Raw genomic sequence first — 19,627 nt, 5'->3', positions numbered from 1 at the left:
CAGAAAGGGAAAGAAAGAAAAAATGCTGTCATGAATAATAGTATATACAGCAAATATAAAATTAAAAGATAGCACAAAAACGGAAACAATCAAATGAATATTATTTTAAGGAAGCTGTTCCCAGTTACTACATAGTTAGTGTCGATTAATCCAAGAATGTCTTCTAACAAGGTAGATCATCCATTCTTTGCATGTCCCTCATTGCTTGAAAGTAAAGATATGTCTTTTAGCACCGAAGACATGAACACCAAGAAAATGTACCTGTTCTGAGTAAAGAAGTTTAAGTGCCAGAGACAGGAAATAAAGAGAAGGGGGAGGAAGATGAATGGTTTGACAGGCTTGAGGCTTAGTGGACATATAAGCAGTAGGCTGGTAGCGATAACCGGAGATCTTTCATTGGATGAGACACCTCAAGGCACTTTCTATATAGATGAAACTATTCACCCGAATGTGGTTCTAAATGGAAACAATAAGAATGTAAAATCACTACTAAGGCACAACATGCATGCATTACTGATGCATTCCGACGATGAACTGCATTTGAAGCCAACCAAAACTGCAAGGGTAGCACTGTGATTACTCTCATCATCCTTTGAAGTGCTTCAGCTTGTCAATCATATGTTTGAATGGAAGCGTCTCTGAAGAAATGAAATAGCTGTTGAGCCTCACAGTTGCTAATCTCGCTATAAGATTTGTATTTCAGCCAGTTAGGTCTGCCTGTGTCACGAAGAAACCTTATCTATCAAAACTTTTAAAAATAAAAGAAAAACTGAACTAAACTTTAGGTTCTCATCATTTCATGAGACTGAGTTCTTACCATTCTTCTAAATATTTGCAGAACAGAAGCAAAATCAGAACAATAGTTCTTGAGATGATGAGAGGGTTTTTTAAAAAGTCATTTGCTACAAAACTCAAATAGTAGGTTTTGTAATTCTCTTGAAAAAAACAAGTAGCTCTCTATCTATAATGATGTTAACAAATTCATTTGTTAATAAAGCAACTTCAAATTAATAAAGGAGTTAACTTACCTTTTAATTATGTACCCATAGGGGTTCCAATGAGAGAGACTTCTCATTGCGAGTGTGAGCAGCAGAATTCCCAGGGGGAGGCGCGTGAACAGTAATTGGAAGAACCCACTCACTTTTGTCTCTTCCCTCTATCAGAAGCGGGTGCTCATATCTGAAGTCCAGGGCATTCAAAGTGTTTTAGGACAGGTGATGAGAATTCTCAATTGTTGAAATAGCATATAGTCAGGTACAATTAAAATCTCTTGCAGTGAAGCACACTTCAAATTGACAAAGAACAGCAAAAGGCTAGCATTAATTGTGAAAACCTTTAATTTCCAATAAATTGATATCAAACTTATCACCTCAACTCAAACCCACGAGAAAATCAAATATATACATGAATTTTTTTTTTATAATCTATTCTTGTTTCATCATTTAAATAACTATTTTACAAAGAAAACTACAATAATCTTTCACACTTCCATATCATATAATCTTTTTTTACAGGTACTGCAGCACTGCCACATCATATAATCTTTGTGCATCATGTACTTCATATCTGGATTGAAAGAAAGCAAGATAGTAACAATCTATTATAACATGGGAATCTTCACACCACTCTAATCATCTGGATTAAAAGAATGCAAGATGGTAACAATGCTATTTAAGGGCGTACCTGGTCCAATCCACATTCTTTGGAGTGGTAAAAAATTCAAACCGAAGCGACCATTGCACAGATACATGGGGAGTTGAAAAGGACATGGGCCCATCCATGGGAATGGAGAAAAGAAAGCTTGTTTGCACCAAATCCGCAACAACCTCGTAATGATCACTTTGAACCTGGAAATATTGTTCCAACAAACATGACACCAAACAAAATCATTAAGTCACCTATAAGTATTGAGATAAGTTTGCAACATAAATAACTTTTGTCTAGCCCATATTCAATAAACTCTTTCAGTTATTCCAGTAAGCATTTTAAATTAGTAGCTTTATGCATCAGGGCATTTTAATGTCAATGTAAGAAGTATGGTTACAACATAAACTGATGCATGACAGACATGATTGAATGGAAAGAACACTAGCAAGGGAAAAAAGAAGAAAAAGAAACAAATAAAAGGTAACTATTCTGTAATTTGTGTGCCAACAAAAAGATTTAAATGGCAAGCACACAAGTATCAAGATCATCAAAATAAAGTGTTGTGTAAAAGGGAGAGAGAGAAAAAATGGGTTACATCAAACATAAGGTTTTGCTGAGTATAATAGAATTAAACCTGCTGTCAAATCAAGCTGAGCTAAATAAGTTGTTCACACTCAGCCAGCCCTACACATTTAGAAAATGTCCAGACTCGACTTGAGCTTGAATTGAGCTTAGCTAAGTGTTTTCAGACTCAGGTCAGCCATAGATTCGCCAAACTAAAGCTGGTCTCGTTGGCAGCTCAGCTCAGCATATTTCATCAGAAACTTGAGCATAAGCCGAAACACAACACCTTACATGTATTCTCGAAACTTACACATCTCACTGAAGCTTTAGGTGTAAATTTTGATGGACTCGAGATTTAGAGATAGAAACTTGATTTAGAACCCTAATCTGAGCAAAAATATCCATGAAAAACAAAATATTAAAAGTAGAGTGGAAATTACCCGCCACAAATCTCACACAAACAAAAGATAGGGGGAAGAAAACAAGAATAGAAGGCAAAACTAGAATCCCTGCATGATGAAATCTAGAATTTTCTCCCAAAAAGCAAAAAGGGAAGAAAAAAGAGTGGCAATCCAAAGATAAAATGATAGATCAACGCAAGATAAAAAAAGACTGGACAAGCTATATATATCTAAAGCTTCAACTCGGATCACTTCATCAAAAAATGAAATTTCCAAGCCGAGAGATTCGTGAAGGCTCTGTTCTTTGCTAGCAACCGCAAACAGAGTAGATTTCCAAGAATGAGATAATAATGAAATTTGAATATCTGACAAACACTCCATCTATCTGCAACACAAGACTATATACCAATCTTCATCTCCATATGCAAATGGATATAGCAACTACAATTCATACAGCCCATACTGACTTGGACAAAGAAGTAATCAAGTGTAATCTATGCATTTAACAAAGGCACAACACCTGATCCATCATACAATCAATATCTTCAATTTTAAAAACTAATAAGAAATAAATAATACCTTTGTAATCGTGGGAGAATTCCTCCGAGAAGGATGGACAAATTGCCGACCTATAGTCTCTGAAGTCTCTAATGTTATCGAAACCTAGAATAAAAATCCTTTTATGAACCATCAATAACATTAAGCGAATCGGTATTTGTCGTAGTTGATTGTTCTACTGTCTATGAAATCGCCATTACCTCAAGACATCTCCTAGCTCCTTCGTGAAAGAAAGTAAGAGTTCCCCGATCTGTTACAAACACAGGTTGTAGAAAATGGGAAAAATAACCAAAAAAATGAAAACCAGAGAGAGAGAGAGAGAGGCATAAGACATTTGTATAAAACTGAAAGAGGACTGGACTGATGGGCCCCACTCTGCAGATTCATGCAGTGGGACCCACAGAGGTGCATGGCACACTCACTGTGCAGAGAAAAGACCTTCACAGAGGTGCTTAGCATTCTCAAACCGAAATTACCATGTCACTGAAGTAATAAGTTGAGTCAGAGTTTTTTGGAGAAAATCTAAGAAGAACTTCATCATCCAGCCTGATATTGTAAGACCTTCCTCGAATAAAGCCTTCTGCTGCGGAAAATGTTTGCATCAAATTAGTTTACTGGGACTTATAACACACGGAATTCAATTGATCCAAAATATATGAAAAGTGTGAATATATTTGAAGCAGAAGAAAGTGCGGTAATTTACATGCTAAAGGTTCAACAGTTTCTGATCTTGGTGAGGAGGACAGTGTTGTTTCATCATCTGCAGAAAGGGGCTTTAGAAGCTTCCGCTGATGGCTTGGGGAGACAATGGCAGCCAGCTTCTGCGGTGACAAAACATCTGTTTGCAAAACTAAATGTCATTCAGAAAAACTGCTATTCTGACTAACAACATATAATATTTTAATGACAACATAAATTATCACAGGTTTATTATACTGCAGTTGGGAACTAAAATCATCCATTATTGCAATTATGAACTGCAAAACATATATAGGGTTTGCACACAAAGAGAGTTACTAAGAGGGCTGACTCACCAGCACTTGAATCATGTAAAACCTCAGCCACTGACAGCCGAGGAAGTGGAACATTTAAAGATAAGCTTGTACGCTCTCCTTCAAGATATGGAACATCCTTAGTTAAAGACCTTGCAGAAGATGATTGCAAGGATAGTGCACTTCCAAAGGTTCTCTGCACATGTTCTTTCATGGGATTGTAGGAGGAAACAGATGAGATCTCATCCCTCGAGCTTTCATAGCCTTCCTCAATGCCATCATATATATCGTTAGCTCTGACCTGTAAGGAAGTAATTCTACTTTATATTAAAACCTAAACTAATGGGTTAATTTTCTGGCTAATTTACTATTCCAAAGCTCTTAAATGGAAAGCATTTCTTGAAAGAACAGGATGTATGATGGCTTTATGCAAAACGAGTAAAAAAGTACCATTAACAGCCTACCCAATCAGAGTCTCCATTCATTTCTTTCCAGAATATATCTGTTTGGATGGTTGTAGAAGGAACAATCCCTGAAAATATTGACAATACAAGAATACTTCTCAGGTAGTCATTTTAAAAAATTTTGGCTTAATAAGATTTGAGTACACAATTTTTATATAATAATCAACACTAGTGCATCAATGCGATATAAATGTAATGTGAATTCTAAAAATTCGTAAACTACATGGAATATTTCAAACACTAATATTCAGAATTTTCCTTCAAGGAGATTCTAGAGCTTGACTTAATAATTCTTGAAGCCCTGTGGGACACAGTGGTTGAGAAAGTAGAGCGGAGACTAGCAGGATGGAAAAGGATGTATTCATCTAAAGGTGGTAGGATTACGTTGATTAAAAGTATTTTATCTAACCTACCAACTTATTTTTTATCCTTGTTCTCTATACCTGCAAGTGTGGCGGTTCAAATTGAGAAACTCCAGCGTGATTTCTTGTGGAGTGGAGTGGGGGAGGAGTTCACGTTTCACCTAGTCAAGTGGGAGAAGGTATGCCACCCCATTTCTAATGGTGGTTTGAGCATTAGAAGTATGAGGATCTTTAATCGGGCGTTACTTGGCAAGTGGCTGTGGAGATATCATTAGGAACCAGAAGCCCTGTGGAAATTGGTGATTGAGAGCAAATATAGAGGTTTATGGGGGATGGTGCACTAAAGAAGTAAGGGGGGTGTATGGAATGGGTTTGTGGAAACACATTCGAAAAGGATGGGAGGTCTTGATTTGACACACTAGACTTCATTTGGGTGAGGGCTCTAGGATTAAATTTTGGAGAAATATTTGGTGCGGTAATAGTACTCTACAAGAGATATTCCCTTCACTGTTCAATATTGCTAGTGCTAAAGATGTATCAATGGCGGAAGTCATGAAGATATCCGGGGGGCAAATCCGTTGGAACATCATCTTTAGTAGGGTGCCACAAGACTGAAAAATGAGCAGCTTTGCAGATTTTTACAGCCTTTTGTACTCCATAAAACCGAGCATTCAACAGGAAGACTTAATGTGGTGGATACCCGATGGTAAAGGGGTATTCTCGGTTTGCTCTTTTTATAAGGCTCTCACACAAGAACCCAAAACTCAATTTCCGTGGAGAAGGCTTTGGAGACATAAGGCGCCTCCCAAAGCAGCTTTTTTTGTGTAGACAGCCTCGTTGGGGAAGATTTTCACAACCAACAACTTGAGGAAATGAAGGGTAATCATTGTAGATTGATGTTGCATGTGTAGAGAAGGGGAAGAGTCTGTAAACCATCTCCTACTACATTGTGAGACAGCTCGGGTATTATGGAATGAGGTGTTTAGTAAATTAGACTCGTCTTGAGTTATGCCAGAGACACTAGTGGCAATGTTGGCCAGCTGGACAAATCTAAGAGGCATGCAATAGATTAAAGCTATCTAGAAGATGATCCCTATATGCATTATGTGGTATTTATGGCAGGAACGTAATAACAGGACATTTGAAGACAAGGAGAGATCGCAGGAGGAGCTGAAAGATTTATTCTTTAGAACACTTTGTACTTGGGCCATTGTTGTTGACTTCAATGGCATGGACCTACATGATTTTCTTGTCTATAATGCGCCTACATAGCTTAGGGCATGCCTTTGCTTTTACTGTTTAGAATTTTGTATATGGCTCTGCCTATTCTTTGATCAATAAAATTTGTTTACTTATCAAAACAAATAATAATTCTCGAGCCTGTATTTGAACAATAGGACTCCAATTTATACTTTGCAGTAAATGGAACTTGAAATATAACTCACCATCGCTTTGACCTTCTTCCATAAGCAAGCCACTAGTTTTTTGAGTAGCCCATACTTGCAATGGAATACGAGCTTCCTGTATCGATTAAAATATCCGAAAATTTTAAATCCAACAGCTTATACTAAATCAATATATTGAAAGAGACACCAAAAAAGGAAAAAAAAAAATCAGCTTCTTGAACTTGGCACCATGTAATAAATTGTATTTTCAACAGACAGCAGATATCATATACCCAGCGACAATGCAATGATCTAATGCCAAAATAAATTAATTAAGCCAAATCAATAGAGGCATTGCAGCAATCACTAAACCAAGTTGAATGAAACCAACCAGTTCGGTAAGATCTTTTACTGATTCTCTATTAGAGTGGCCATTTTCCAGTATCAGCCACTGTCCAGAAAATGTACTTTTGACGTAGTAAAAGTAGCGAACGGTGGCACCCTTGTATGAAGGTGGTATAATGGTTGGCAATACAGTTCGCACCACATCTGCAAATAGCATTGAATGTTTCACAAGATCAATTGGCCCGTGTCAATACGATAAAATGGGAAACTTTAGACGCCAATTAATTGATTAAAGAGACAAGAATGAAAAAAAAAAATCCGAATAAGCTATTCGAGAGTCCACAAAACGCCCTACTGTATTACACAATCAAATAAAAGAAAAAGGTAACATAAACTAAAAACGAGCTTACATGATTTAGTGGCCCCAGAAGATACGATTTGATTCGAAACCATTGCCGGTACCGTGCAGTCCATAAATACATATTCACCTAAATACGATCACTTCTTGAGCTTAAATTCTAATAAATAAATAAAATATCAAGCAATTTGCGATTGCGAACCTCTTCTTTGCTTGGATCCAGGCAAAGGCTTCTGAGTGGCGAACCACTGTGAGTCGAGCTTCTGGACGCCTTTGATCTCAAAACTAAGGCGCTCAAGCAAGAGGGAGATGGAGAGATCGTCGGTGGCATGGGGGTTGGAGATCTGGACGGAGACGATGATGGGATCGCCGGGCCTGTACACTTCTTTGTCGGCTTGGAGCTTCAGAGTGGGCTGGATTTCGGAATTGGAGGAAGCATCGGCCGCGTTGGAACCCCCGCCGCTCCTGAAGAAGGAAAACCTACGCGACGACATTGCCTCCTTTTCTTTCGTATGTTTTGATAATTCACTTGTGGTGGTTTTTGAAACAGAGCATGGAAATGAAATTAACTAAGCAGAAAGACGATCGGGAACCATGAAGACGGAGGATCTGATCTAGATCACAGAGGAAAATGCTTCGCGGCAATACTCGTCGACTTCGTCCTTCTTCTTTGTCTTTCTTCTTCAGCCTAGTCTCGGAATCACGGGCACATTCCAACGCTCGAGGGGCATTTAGGTGAGATCTAATCATTTCGATTTGGTAAGCTCTCCTTAAAGATAAATAAATAAATAAATTTCAAAACAATGGATAAAATAAAATAAAATATTAATTTATTAATTTTTAAGATGTTCAAGCATTAATATTCCTTTTGAGAAAAGTTAAGATCACGTCGAGAAAAAATCTCTTTTTAAAATATAGATCTTATTTCGAAATTTATATATCTTAAAATTATAAAAAAATTCTATTTATTATTTTTACATCACACGCTATACATAATTTTTTTATTTTTTATTTTTTTTTTCTTATCAAATATGTGATGTATGGATAGATAAGTATAATAATTCAATTAGTTTAAAAATAATAAATATAAAATAAAATAAAAATAAAAATAAGTGTAGTATGTCGGGATGATGAATAACAAAATTCTAAAATTTATTTTTTAATTTTTAAAATTTTATTCTTCGTAAACTAATTGAATTCTTCTACTCATCATCCATATACTACATATTTAATAAGAGAATAAAATTAAAAAATTATTTATAATGTGGATGTAAGAATGATGGGTAGAATTTTTTATAATATTACTCAAATAAAATTTATTTATTTCCTTCGTGATTATTGTTGGGAGTCTTGGGACAATTATATATTGGTCGCGTGTAAGTTTATTGTTGTAAAATATTTTTTTTCTTTTGAAATATATATATGTTCTCAAGTAATTACAAATGTAGGGTAATAAATTTATGGATTTCATTTGAGAAAAATTATTTATAAGTCTTATTTTTTACACAATATATTACTGACGTGTAAACTTTTTACATCAGTTATACTAAAAAATAATTATTATTTTAATTATTTTTAAAATTATAATAGATTCCACTAAAAATGGTATTTATATGTAACAAAATTCTGTTCATTTTAACCAGATTGGTAGTAAATTATTTGAGTTTCATGAAATTTGTAATTGACTTACACGTATAATATGAATCACATGATGAATTCGTCAATCTACTATTATTCTAAAATTTCTAATGTATTTAAAATCAAATTCAATCCTAAAGTTTCAATTGCATCTATAATTCAAAAGATATATACTCACTTTAGAATTTCGGACAATTTGGACTTGAAACTATGAAAATTAATATATCAACCATCAAATTTAAAAAAAAAAAAACGATATCAAATTATTAAAAATTTACATCATTTAAAAAAATTGTGTAAAAAATAGTTGTTTGTGTATCATTTTCTTAATTTGAATTATAATGTAAACTATTGTAAAGTGTCAATTTTTTTATAACTTGATAGTATAATATGCTTTATTTGATAGTTTTAACAACAAAGTCTACAGTTTTAAATCATTTCAATTTTTAATAACGTATTAATCTTGGATAATTTATACATATTTTAATTGCCTTTTTTTTTTGGCAAAAACTAAGGTCTCGTTTAATTACACAGATGAGATGAGATAAATGTTGAATAAAATACTGCTAAAATAGAAATTTTTAATATGATTTTTATTTTGAGATTTGAAAAAAAATTAAATTAAATTTTATATTTTATTTAAAAATTTGAGATTATTTAGCCTGAATGAGATATCCTGGAAAGAGGTATATATTCATATTTTGTGTGTAGAAGGCCCAATTCTTATCGGGACAGCGCAAGTGTAAGAAGGCAGATAGCAGAGCTTCAAGGCTTAAAGATGGCGTGTATATCAAGTCCCGCGTCATCCTCGTCACCGTTTATTCTTCCAACTGAGTTGCTTCCGAGTCGTTCACTGAAACCCACGTCGCTTTCTTGGACATCTTCCTTTCCCAAGCTCGGCATTTTCTCCAATTGCGTTGCAGTCCCACCTAGCCCCATACTCAAAAAGGTAAATGCAACTTTCGCCAATCTCTCATTTTCCACATTTTAGATGATTTTTTTCATCCTTTTACTTACCAAGAGTCCATTTAGATGACCTATTTCTTGGTTTTTCTTGAATATTGTAAATTGTTGAAAACCCAATTCGCAGTAGCAGATGTTGGTTTGTGGGGTTGGGTGTGTATGTACATGAACTGAATTTCTTTTGGCTCACAACCCAATTAATTCTTTTGACGAACAAACCCCTTTGGTAGCAGAAAAGAAATCTTGAACCTTTACTCCATCTTAGTCGTTTTTAAGCTTTGTAGTAGTTGATAAACAAACAAGTTTGGACGTGTACAAGTCGAATAGTTATTGCCTGAGTATCAAACCCAATTTTATTCTGTGTGGTAAACAAATGTTGTGTGTTGTGTGTTGAATTTAGAAGGGGAAGCTGCTATTATGCAGATTGGATTCCCAGAAGAAAATTCTGATTGATGTGGTTTTGGTGTTTGCTGAATTTGAGACATTGAATGCCCCATTTATTTATAATGAAAAGTGAATGATCTGTGAAAATGGATTATGAATGGAAATTATATACTTTGTCGTATCCTTCTCAGTTTTGTACTTCCAAGGAAGTTTTTCGCTGTACGACATGGAATGGTAGTGATAAGTAGTGAAAGAAACTGCAGATGAGAGTTCTGTTTGTTGTACAGGATGAATTGACAAAAGTTTTAAGATAAGGAGCGCATTCAAAATGATGAAGAACATGCCACAATGTTGTATTGAGAGTTAGTAAAGTTTTAAGAACAATGCTCAAAGAACTTACCATTCTATTTTAGAATGAACTTTTATGGTGAAGTTTCCCCAGAGAAGCTCATTCTGTTTATTGATATTTTTGAGAAAGAGCCATTCTAACTTCTAAGGTTTGAAGAAGAAATTTTCATTTCAGGTTGAGTTCATTTTGGCCTTCACTTTTTCTTCTTTAGTCTAACTTATTTTGGGATATACCACTTTATATTATTCTTCCATTTAGAGGACCATGATTTGATTGCATGCTGAGACAAGAACTTGTCTTGTAGGTATTTCCTTTACTGCTCCCAAATATACTTTGTGATTTTTTCCCGTTTATATTTATTTTTTTACAATCATTTTCTATCTGGATTCTGGAAGCAATTTTGTCAAGTATAAATTCCTATTCCAGTTTATTTTTTTCTCAGGTTAAATATGAACCCGAAAACACTTTGAATGGGTCATCTAATTGAAAAGGGCATACCTATCAATGTTTTATTTAGGCAGACTGCAATGTTGAACTTTATCATGAGCTATGATATCTACCCGATTGCATCTTTAGAAGCCATTCTCTCTTATAGTTTGGTTAGTTTGGACTTAGAAGTTGAATTGATAAGAAATCTATTAACTCGCTTTTGTCTGTCTGTAGGGTTCTTTCATTCAAGCTGCCTGGACCCGGAGATCTCGAAGTGAGGCTGCTAAAAGACCAAATAAGAAATCATGGAAACAAAGGACAGATATGTACATGAGACCATTTTTACTAAATGTTTTCTTTTCAAAGCGATTTGTCCATGCAAAAGTTATGCACCGGGCCACCAGCAAAGTGATATCTGTTGCCACCACGAATTCCAGGGACCTGAGGTTTACGTTACCATCACTCACCGATCACAATGCCTGTCGAGTTATTGGGAAGCTGATTGCAGAGAGGTCAAAGGAAGCTGATGTATTTGCAATGTCTTATGAGCCCAGAAAAAACGAGAGAATTGAGGGTAAGCTCGGGATTGTTATCGACACCATTAGGGAAAATGGGATTATGTTTGTTTAATTTCCCTTTGCTTAGAGAGGTTTTAGATGCTTTAACTTTTCTGTGCTAGTGAAATAGAAACTTGAGGTGGGGAGGACACTCCCTTATTCTGTAAGGTACTGTTGCATTTAACTGTTATATTTTAATCTTTGAAGATTATGAGAGAATGGTATTAGAATTGAAGTCATTATGCTTATTCTCTTTATTTATGTTTAGATGGCAGCCTACAAAAAATAGCTTCCATTCCTTCTAACTCTTTATGTTCCATGAAAGTGTTCTTTCTCTTCATCCCTCTAGTTGGGTGTTCTCAGTACATACTTCCAGCATATTTGAATTTAATCCGTGGAAAATGCTAAAGAATGATTAATCCACCCTTAGAAATTGCTAAATAAACAGTAAAGTAACTTCCAATATACAATTGGCCCACAAAACCGTGCGGACTGATCCTTTAGAAACTTTTAACTCCTTTTTAATGCGTGATTCAAGCAAAGGAGAAAAGAAGAGATAATGGTTAGAGACAGAAAAAAGGATCCTTATTGCTATTACAATTATTATTTGATGTCATTACAGAGAAATACAATCAAAAGAGAAGAAAAATGGAGGTATACACTCAAAGGCATAAAATACAACCTTCTATATTAGGGAAAAAAAAATGGGAGAGATATATCATCCTTCGCAGGGTACAAGGATACGCAGCCAAAATACAGAACCTGAAGGAGAATAACGATATAGTAAGTAATCAGCAAGCTGCACATTCAGAAGTACAATTTTAAAATTCACTTCGTCATCGAATTGAAAAATTGAAAATTCACGAGCACGGCAGTGTTCCATGGACTTTGAACTTAGCCCCATTTGGATGTTGAGCTGAGTTAAAATGAGTTGAATTCTTTATGAATAGTAGTGAGTTGAGATAGTGGAATGAGTTTTGTGAGACCCACTTAAGATGAGTTTAGATATATTTATGAGAATTTGAAAAAGGTTATGAGTCCCGAGTCTAAAGAGGTATTGAGTTGAAAAAAATTATTGGTCCCACATGTAAAGAGATTTTGAGTTGAGATGAGTTTAATGATTTGAGAGTTGGGTATTTGGATGTTAGATTCAGTTTAAAATTAGACTGAACCGAGTTGATCTCAGCTCAATCCAAGTTTCACACGGCCGTGTGTGCGTGCATGGCTTCAGATGTGATCAGGTCGTTTCTCATACATTGTGCAAAGAGTCCATTAAAGAGACATATTGCTTTTTCCAGCTTGGTATAAAAAAGGTCACACCAAAATATTCATCACTACTCTTCACCAGGTTTTTAAAAAGCGAGGCAGCTTAAAGTTAACACACTGCTGAATCTGCTTTGGTGCACAGAACTGTGGGAATAAAAAAGATACGGAAGAGGAAAGAAAGTCTTGACTTAAGGTTGATAAGAAATTTTTTTTTCTCCCGATCTACCTAGAAGAAGAAAACCATAATCAGAGTGGACGGCTCAGAATGTATTCTTTATCATTGATTATCTAAAAATAGCCTTCAAAACTACGATTGACTTCTAATTTCAGTGGCATATCTCAGATTCTTGGTATCAAAATGGAATATGAAACCAATGAACAGGGGCAGAACCAAGAATTTCATGATATTTCAAAAGTGTAGGTCTGCCCCTGTTAACGAGGCACAAAACGAACCAAATTCTCTCTTTGAGGTGACCATAAAATTACAAAGCAGCACTATGTCATCAAATACACGTCTAGGAATCTTAAGTTTTACCTCAATAGATACGATACTTGAATATCAGGTGGATATGTAGTGCTCAGTCAGCCTGCAAACACCACAACATCAATATGAGAAAATGTACACCGAAATCGACTGTATGTTGGTGTTCCATTAATGCAAAAAAGAAGATAGAACTTCAAACTTATTTTTATGCAGTTCATGTAGTGGTGAACCGCAATGACAGACAGAGTGCAGTGGCTTGGTCAGAATGCTAAGTATAAAATTTGAAAAATAAACAAATAGAACTTGGATAAAGATGTGGTTCATGAATTTTGTCTCCTGGAAGTACTGAAATATAATACCCTAAGGGTTGGCACAAGTGGTAAAGGCCTTGGTTTTGGTGGCATGCTCCCTCTAGGTCTAAGGTTCAAATCCTCTTGGGTGCAAATAATTTCTAGGGGCTATTGGACTGAGGTACTTCCCCTTGAATTTAACCGAGGTGCACTGGCGAGAAACTCCTTGTTGAGACTTGTGCACCCCTAAGATTAGTCGGGACTAAGTTCTTGAACACCTGGTGCCAATAATAAAAAAGGACTGAAATATCCAACTTATTTGTTGAGCATACACTATCCAGTTGCACTTACTTGTTGAGCATTACACTATCCAGTTGCATAGTTCACAACTTCATGAGTGACAAATGATTGAAAATTGCAACTTTATTGCAAGACTGGTGCTAACCCCAAATTCTTATAATGCATTGGTGTTCCAACCTCAAACCCAATCGAACAGCTTTCCACAATATCTTCTCAATTAGATAAGTTAGAGATCATAATTGTTCTTGAAAAAATCCTATTTTCCCGTATTTTCTAAATTCTATGAAATGCGAAAATTATCAACCATTGATCTTTTATGCAAACTTCAATATAAAAAAATATAAGCTTCCATTAAAGCTAAATTCGCCTCATATTGGCCATTCATTTCCATAATATCTATACAAAGGCACACTGATGTGATTATTGAGACAATACAGCTCCATCCATTCAACATCATTTAACTCTCTTTCCAGATATTCTGTTTCTTCCAAAACAGAGACCATGTTGATTAAATTTCCACCAAGCACAACTATGGTGCTTTACCTTCTCATTTTTTGAGGTAAATACAGCTTTAACAGACTCAAAAACCTCTTCAACTGGCCTTCCAGCATCAATCTGGGGATGAAAGCACAAAATCAGTAATAGGATAAATGTTCAATAAAATTTACCCACAAATTATAAATACTGAAGTTAGAAAATAAAGAAAAACTTACCTGTCGAACTTTTCCCCTTGACTTGTAATGGTCAATCACAGGGAGACTAGACTCCGAGAAAACCTTAAAGCGCTTCCTAATTGTTTCAATGTTATCATCTTCCCTTCCCTTCATTACACATAAAAAGAATAGGAATGGAAAAAATATATCTTTATTAAGAGAGGAAGGACGTTAACCCAAAGAGAGAGAGAGAGAGAGAGAGAGATTGTCAAACCTGGTTTCTATTCAAAATACGCCTCTCCATCTCTTCCTCAGAACAATCGAAAAATAGGACAAAAGCTGGCTCAATTTTTGTCTGCATAACCATCAGATATTACAGCACTTAAAAAGAAGGCATCATGAAATATTAGCTTCATGTAAATATAAACTACATGGTCTATTCAGAGACAACTACTCCAAACAGACAGATACAAATAGCAAAATCCAATAAAGAAAAGAAAAGAGAGTGCAAAGAACTTACAATATCCTCAAATGCTGCTCGATTTTCCTCATTACGAGGAAAACCGTCAATAAGAAATCTGTCATTACCACTTTCTGTCATTGCACGTTGGAGAAGCTTAATAGTTACCTCCGAGGGAACGATCTTTCCTTCTTTCATCATGTTCTGAATCATAGTGCTGTAGACCAGCCGCGCAAAAATAACAAATCATTTCCTGACAATAATTCTCAGTAGTGTACAACTTTTAAAGGTAAAGAGATCACACCATATAACTACATGCCTAGACTAAAGGTTTCTGTATCTTTCTTTACATGTGATGTTAATCTGCTAAACATAAAGTTGTTCATTTGATGGTCAGTCAAGGGACAACAAATCTAATGTTGATAGTTTAAACTTTAAACAGATAGTAATTAATATAAATTGTACCCATTTTCAGAACCAGAGTTGCTTTCTGCTCGGAGAAGATCACCAGCACTGAGATGGGTATAACCGAAGTGTTGAACAATATTCGCACATTGGGTACCTTTTCCACTACCTGGGCCACCTGGCCAGTCAAAAAAATCAAGAAATCAACTTAGAAAGGTCTGCAAGAATTTTGTCGAATAGATGGAAGAAAGGCCACTGGCTGAGATATTAGCATTAAAACCGAACGGACAAAAGTAACAAATATAATAAAAGGAACTAAAACCTGGCCCCAGTGGTTGTGGCTGCCTTTTATCCATTAGCATTATTTTAGGACTCATTGGCAGTAGGAAATGAGGACAACACCTATTTACTTGTTTCACTAGAGTTTTATTTTACTTATAAAAAAAGAACGAAAGAAAAGGAGGACAAAATAATTAAGGTTTGGATAAAACAAGAGGGTTTCACATATCTAATTGATCTAACAATTGACTAATCAATCTTCACCAACCATGAGGTTGAGAATTATTGTCATTATAAAAGTCTAAATCTTAGCATAATGGTTATTTGTAGTTATCACAATAATCTAAAAAATTTCTAAATTCTCAAAAGTAAACAGGATAAAATTATTCTTTCAAAAGGTGGGAAACCCAGTTCTCACTCCCTTTTCTAGCCAAGAAAAGCAATGGTTCCCACTGTAAGCAAGGCAAGTGTACAAGAGGCATGCCTCCAAGTTCAAAAACCATCTCAAAGTGGACAACATGTGAAGGAGAGGCACTTCATAATACCAAAGTAAATATATTTGTAGATGTAATTATAACAATACGACAAAGTCTGGCTCGAACGGCAGTTCTTGCTTCCATAAGAAGGGTGAAGGGTGAAGGGTGAGGTCCTAAGTTCATCTAAGGACCGATTTAAATATATTAATGGTTTTCTTTGAGTGTGATTTAACTGTATGGAAGATCAATAAGTAAATACGAGCAAGGTGCTGACCTAGAACAAAAACAACTGTAGGCTTCTTCTCAGATACGCTTCTGTTAGTCTCCTGCAGCCAAATAAACTTGTTATGTAATATCAGTAAAACCATATATACCCCAATACTAAAATAAGATTATATATACCTTGTTTGCAGCCTCGCCAACGATTCCCATGAGCACCAACGTCTAATTTATTTTGAATATGCTATCTGCATTAAACCAGTGCTACAATCAAATAAACAAATACACAAATGTAACAATATCTATTTTCTTTTACCGTAATACTGTTACAAATGTCACAATAAACTACAATTATTCTCTATCCTCTTTTGCATTGCGCACGTATGTGCAGATAAATACGTCCATACCTACAAATATTCCTGTTCATGTCTCTACCTTCACTATGCATGTACGTGCGTACATGCATATTTGTATCATCAAATTGTATATTTGTATCATCAAATTGTTTCGAAGTATGATCAAGAAAAATACAACTAATAAAAAAAAAATAGCCAATTATAAGTGTCTTCTTTTCTAAATACATAAAAAAAAAAAAAAAAAAAAAAAAAAAAAAAACTACTTTTAACTTATATATCTGGGGGTGTGTGCAAGTAGGTGTTAGTGTACTAATGAGTTTTTCAGCGTTTTGTAACCTTCTCCGCTTCTCGGCTATTTGAAGAAAAGTTCCTCTTTGGAACAGACCGGGTATTGTAGTCCGTTAACACCCACCAATCCAAACACGCCACGTTAGCGCATGACAAGTTAAAGAAATGAGATCGGTCACATGGATTGTTACGGACAAATCAAAGTGTGAAGGCTACGAATTTCATCTACTGTTTTTCCCTTCACTCATCTGGTACCAAAATTTCCCTGCCGCCGGCCGCTGCCAGACGCCGTCGAGCTCCTACCGAGTCCCTGTCCTCTTGCCGTCGAGTCCTACCGAACTCCTCCATTGTGTCACACAATCGAAGTATTCTGCCCGCCGAGTCCCTTCCCTCTTGAAATGGTAGATTTATTTCATCTCCCTCGTTGATTTGTGTAAACTTAAACATCTACTGAATCTACACCTACCTAGATAGCACATATTGCTTACCAAAATTCACGGGATCGAGGCGTCGAGGAGAGATGGGGTAGTCGAGGTTCCCGGTGGCCGATGGGAGAGAGGAACACGGGGTGGGTAGGGGCTTTACGGTCGATGGGAGAGAAGGTGAGGAGAGGGGGTCGAGTGCAAGGAGCTTAGGAGAGGACTGATGGGTAGGGATTACCTTTCGCGTGTGCGTGTGGCGTTTCCTTTCCAATTTGGGAAAGTCTCATGGGTGGCCTACGTGTCAAGACACCATTGAAGGATATTATTTGACCCGTAAGACTGCTTCCTGCTAGAAGATTTTCTCTTTGAAGAATTGAACGTCCAATCGAAATGCAAGAGTAAAGTGCACACAAACAGATAAATTAACGGATTTTCTCCGATCCAATTTAAAAAATATACATGTAAATAAAATATTAGCGCGCTTCTTCATTGTAAAACGAGCATGTCCAAATAGTAAAAAGAAAACCTCTTTGATCCACACGTTTCCTGCATGAACTTAGATCTTCCAATTTATCAAAAGAATGAATTCAGATCATTCCATTCAAAACAAGCACTCTTTCAAATCTCCACAGATCCACCATTCATAATGCTCCGGTTTTTAGCAACCAGTAAGTCAACTTGAAAAGTTTTTCAAAGTTCCATTTCTTTTCGCCCTGTTTCCTCGGAAACCAAACGGGAGATAAATCAAAGATCCAAGCAGAAACACAAAATCATCATAGAAAACACAAGATCAAAAACTCAACCAAAAGTAAGCGCCTACGAATAAACTCGACATTGCAGAGTTCAAGCAAATCAAAAGGGAAGACATTCAGATCCTTACCCTTTGAGAGGGAGAGAAAGCGAGATCTGAGACTGAGATAGTGTAGAGTACGGGAAAACAGAGGAAAACAGGGATGCGAGGAAGGCTTCGCGGAGCACCCTTAAATATACGGTGTCGGTACCTGTTGGAGCGAGCGTTTTGATCGCTGCGGTAAGGACAGGTTGGGAATTTTATAATGTGAAAGCATAAATAAGCACTTTACGTAACGGTAATTCCCACGGACAAACATCCCATTTCTTTTTCCTTCAATTTTTTATATCAATAATTTTAGTAATTTCTATAATTAAAAAATTATTTACTGATTTATAAATATGTATTTAAAACTCTTTTAAAATTAATATTAAAAAGTTATCCAGCGGTACATGCTAAGTGGCCCTCTAATATTGTTTTATTTTTTATTTTGTTTAAAAGTTTAAAAAAATTATAATGATTAGATAAACAAATTAAAATTTTGAAATTAAAAAATATTTGTGTTTGAGTGATATTTAGAAAAAAAAGTTATGATATGAGCTGAGATGTTCTCAACTCATCTCACTTTTCAAACATGGCCGAGTTTTTGACCATATTCTAGAATCTTCGCACATACACCATGATTACTAAGGTTACGTTTAGATATTGAGATTATCTCGGATGATCTGTAAATAATAATAAAAAATTAATAAATAATAATAATAAATAAACTATTTATAAATAATAGTGAAGTAATCTTAGACTTCACCTACCAAATACAGCTTAAAGCATCTGCTAGAAAATTGCCTTCACCATAATTATGTGAAATCTCATTTCTCACTTTCTTATACACGAAGGGAGTATTATACATCTGATGCGGAGTCTATGTTACAAAGAATCCCAATCTTCATGTTGAAATGCTAAATTCCTAAGGAACCAGAATTTAATTCCCTGTTGATAAAAATTGGAATATGACTGTTATCTCTCTAATAAACGGTGGAAGTTGGTCTACTTTGGAATCTGAGACACCATGCAAGGGACCATAGATTTCAAGTGAAACAGTTGCCCAAGTGAATGTTCTTTTGCACAAAGAAAAAATAAAAAATGTTTATGTGCACTAGTTATCATAGTTTTAGGTTGGGGTGTAAAAATTAACCAAAAAATCGGAAATCTGGCGACCGGCTCCGGTTTTAGAACTGTCTGATTCAGGACCAGTTCCCTTAGTTTTAAAATTGGCCGATACCAGTCCGGTTCCGATTCTATACTTTTTAGGATCAAACTGGTTCATTATATTATATATTTTAAATTAATTTTTTAATATTATATATAATTTTATATATAATATATAATAATATAAATTATAATTATATATAAGATAATATTATTATAATTTATAATATAAAATTTTAATCTTAAACATGAAAATATATTTGATCATATACTTTAAACGTAAAATATATATATTAATAACATTTTACGGCCTAATAAATTCTTAATATATTCT

General features: G+C 35.3%; 3 protein-coding genes across 11 annotated transcripts; 1 reads left to right on the top strand and 2 right to left on the bottom strand.

Moving 5' to 3' along the window:
• Positions 1-9: 9 nt before the first annotated feature.
• On the bottom strand, positions 10-7,842 carry LOC121241087. The gene is made up of 13 exons (XM_041138693.1): positions 7,279-7,842; positions 7,129-7,206; positions 6,765-6,922; positions 6,434-6,509; positions 4,627-4,694; positions 4,205-4,463; positions 3,874-4,020; positions 3,650-3,753; positions 3,371-3,424; positions 3,192-3,275; positions 1,684-1,847; positions 1,029-1,179; positions 10-717 (listed from the first exon to the last, which is right to left on the bottom strand). The coding sequence occupies exons 1-12, from the start codon at positions 7,568-7,570 to the stop codon at positions 1,032-1,034; spliced, it is 1,632 nt and encodes a 543-aa protein (XP_040994627.1). The 5' UTR covers positions 7,571-7,842; the 3' UTR covers positions 10-717; positions 1,029-1,031.
• A 1,577-nt stretch (positions 7,843-9,419) lies between these two features.
• Positions 9,420-11,644, top strand: LOC121241305 (50S ribosomal protein L18). Its single transcript, XM_041139021.1, has 2 exons — positions 9,420-9,663; positions 11,074-11,644. The coding sequence occupies exons 1-2, from the start codon at positions 9,493-9,495 to the stop codon at positions 11,467-11,469; spliced, it is 567 nt and encodes a 188-aa protein (XP_040994955.1). The 5' UTR covers positions 9,420-9,492; the 3' UTR covers positions 11,470-11,644.
• Positions 11,645-11,959: 315 nt separating this feature from the next.
• On the bottom strand, positions 11,960-18,331 carry LOC121241303 (UMP-CMP kinase 3-like). 9 transcript variants are annotated; one of them, XR_005935700.1, is made up of 12 exons: positions 18,175-18,330; positions 17,533-17,640; positions 16,412-16,476; positions 16,284-16,335; positions 15,315-15,432; positions 14,910-15,066; positions 14,664-14,744; positions 14,450-14,557; positions 14,280-14,351; positions 13,788-13,932; positions 13,198-13,249; positions 11,960-12,158 (listed from the first exon to the last, which is right to left on the bottom strand). XR_005935700.1 is itself a non-coding variant. In XM_041139019.1 (11 exons), exons 3-10 carry the CDS (start codon positions 16,439-16,441, stop codon positions 13,241-13,243), a joined length of 627 nt encoding a protein of 208 aa, XP_040994953.1. In that variant the 5' UTR covers positions 16,442-16,476; positions 17,533-17,640; positions 18,175-18,330; the 3' UTR covers positions 11,960-12,158; positions 13,198-13,240. The 9 variants fall into 9 exon arrangements, 8 of the variants coding, with proteins under 8 accessions (XP_040994953.1, XP_040994948.1, XP_040994950.1 ...); XM_041139019.1 differs by lacking the exon at positions 13,788-13,932; XM_041139014.1 differs by lacking the exons at positions 11,960-12,158; positions 13,198-13,249; positions 13,788-13,932 and adding an exon at positions 16,899-16,968 and having other exon boundaries at positions 14,088-14,351.
• Positions 18,332-19,627: the final 1,296 nt, after the last annotated feature.

This window comes from Juglans microcarpa x Juglans regia, chromosome 7S, assembly GCF_004785595.1.
Source record: "Juglans microcarpa x Juglans regia isolate MS1-56 chromosome 7S, Jm3101_v1.0, whole genome shotgun sequence".
Lineage (NCBI taxonomy): Eukaryota > Viridiplantae > Streptophyta > Magnoliopsida > Fagales > Juglandaceae > Juglans > Juglans microcarpa x Juglans regia.
This window is presented reverse-complemented; position numbering and strand designations above follow the sequence as displayed.

Coding starts and splice junctions, on each gene's coding strand:
- LOC121241087 (XM_041138693.1), bottom strand. CDS start 7,570: ATGTCGTCGCGTAGGTTTTCCTTCTTCAGGAGCGGCGGGGGTTCCAAC. Junction 3,425..3,649: donor CAACTTATTACTTCAGTGAC/ATGGTAATTTCG, acceptor CCTGTGTTTGTA/ACAGATCGGGGAACTCTTAC. Junction 1,848..3,191: donor ATTCTCCCACGATTACAAAG/GTATTATTTATT, acceptor CAATATTTCCAG/GTTCAAAGTGATCATTACGA.
- LOC121241305 (XM_041139021.1), top strand. CDS start 9,493: ATGGCGTGTATATCAAGTCCCGCGTCATCCTCGTCACCGTTTATTCTT. Junction 9,664..11,073: donor CTAGCCCCATACTCAAAAAG/GTAAATGCAACT, acceptor GTCTGTCTGTAG/GGTTCTTTCATTCAAGCTGC.
- LOC121241303 (XM_041139013.1), bottom strand. CDS start 16,441: ATGGGAATCGTTGGCGAGGCTGCAAACAAG. Junction 15,433..16,283: donor TACAGTTGTTTTTGTTCTAG/GTCAGCACCTTG, acceptor TTGACTGGCCAG/GTGGCCCAGGTAGTGGAAAA. Junction 15,067..15,314: donor AACTCTGGTTCTGAAAATGG/GTACAATTTATA, acceptor GCTGGTCTACAG/CACTATGATTCAGAACATGA.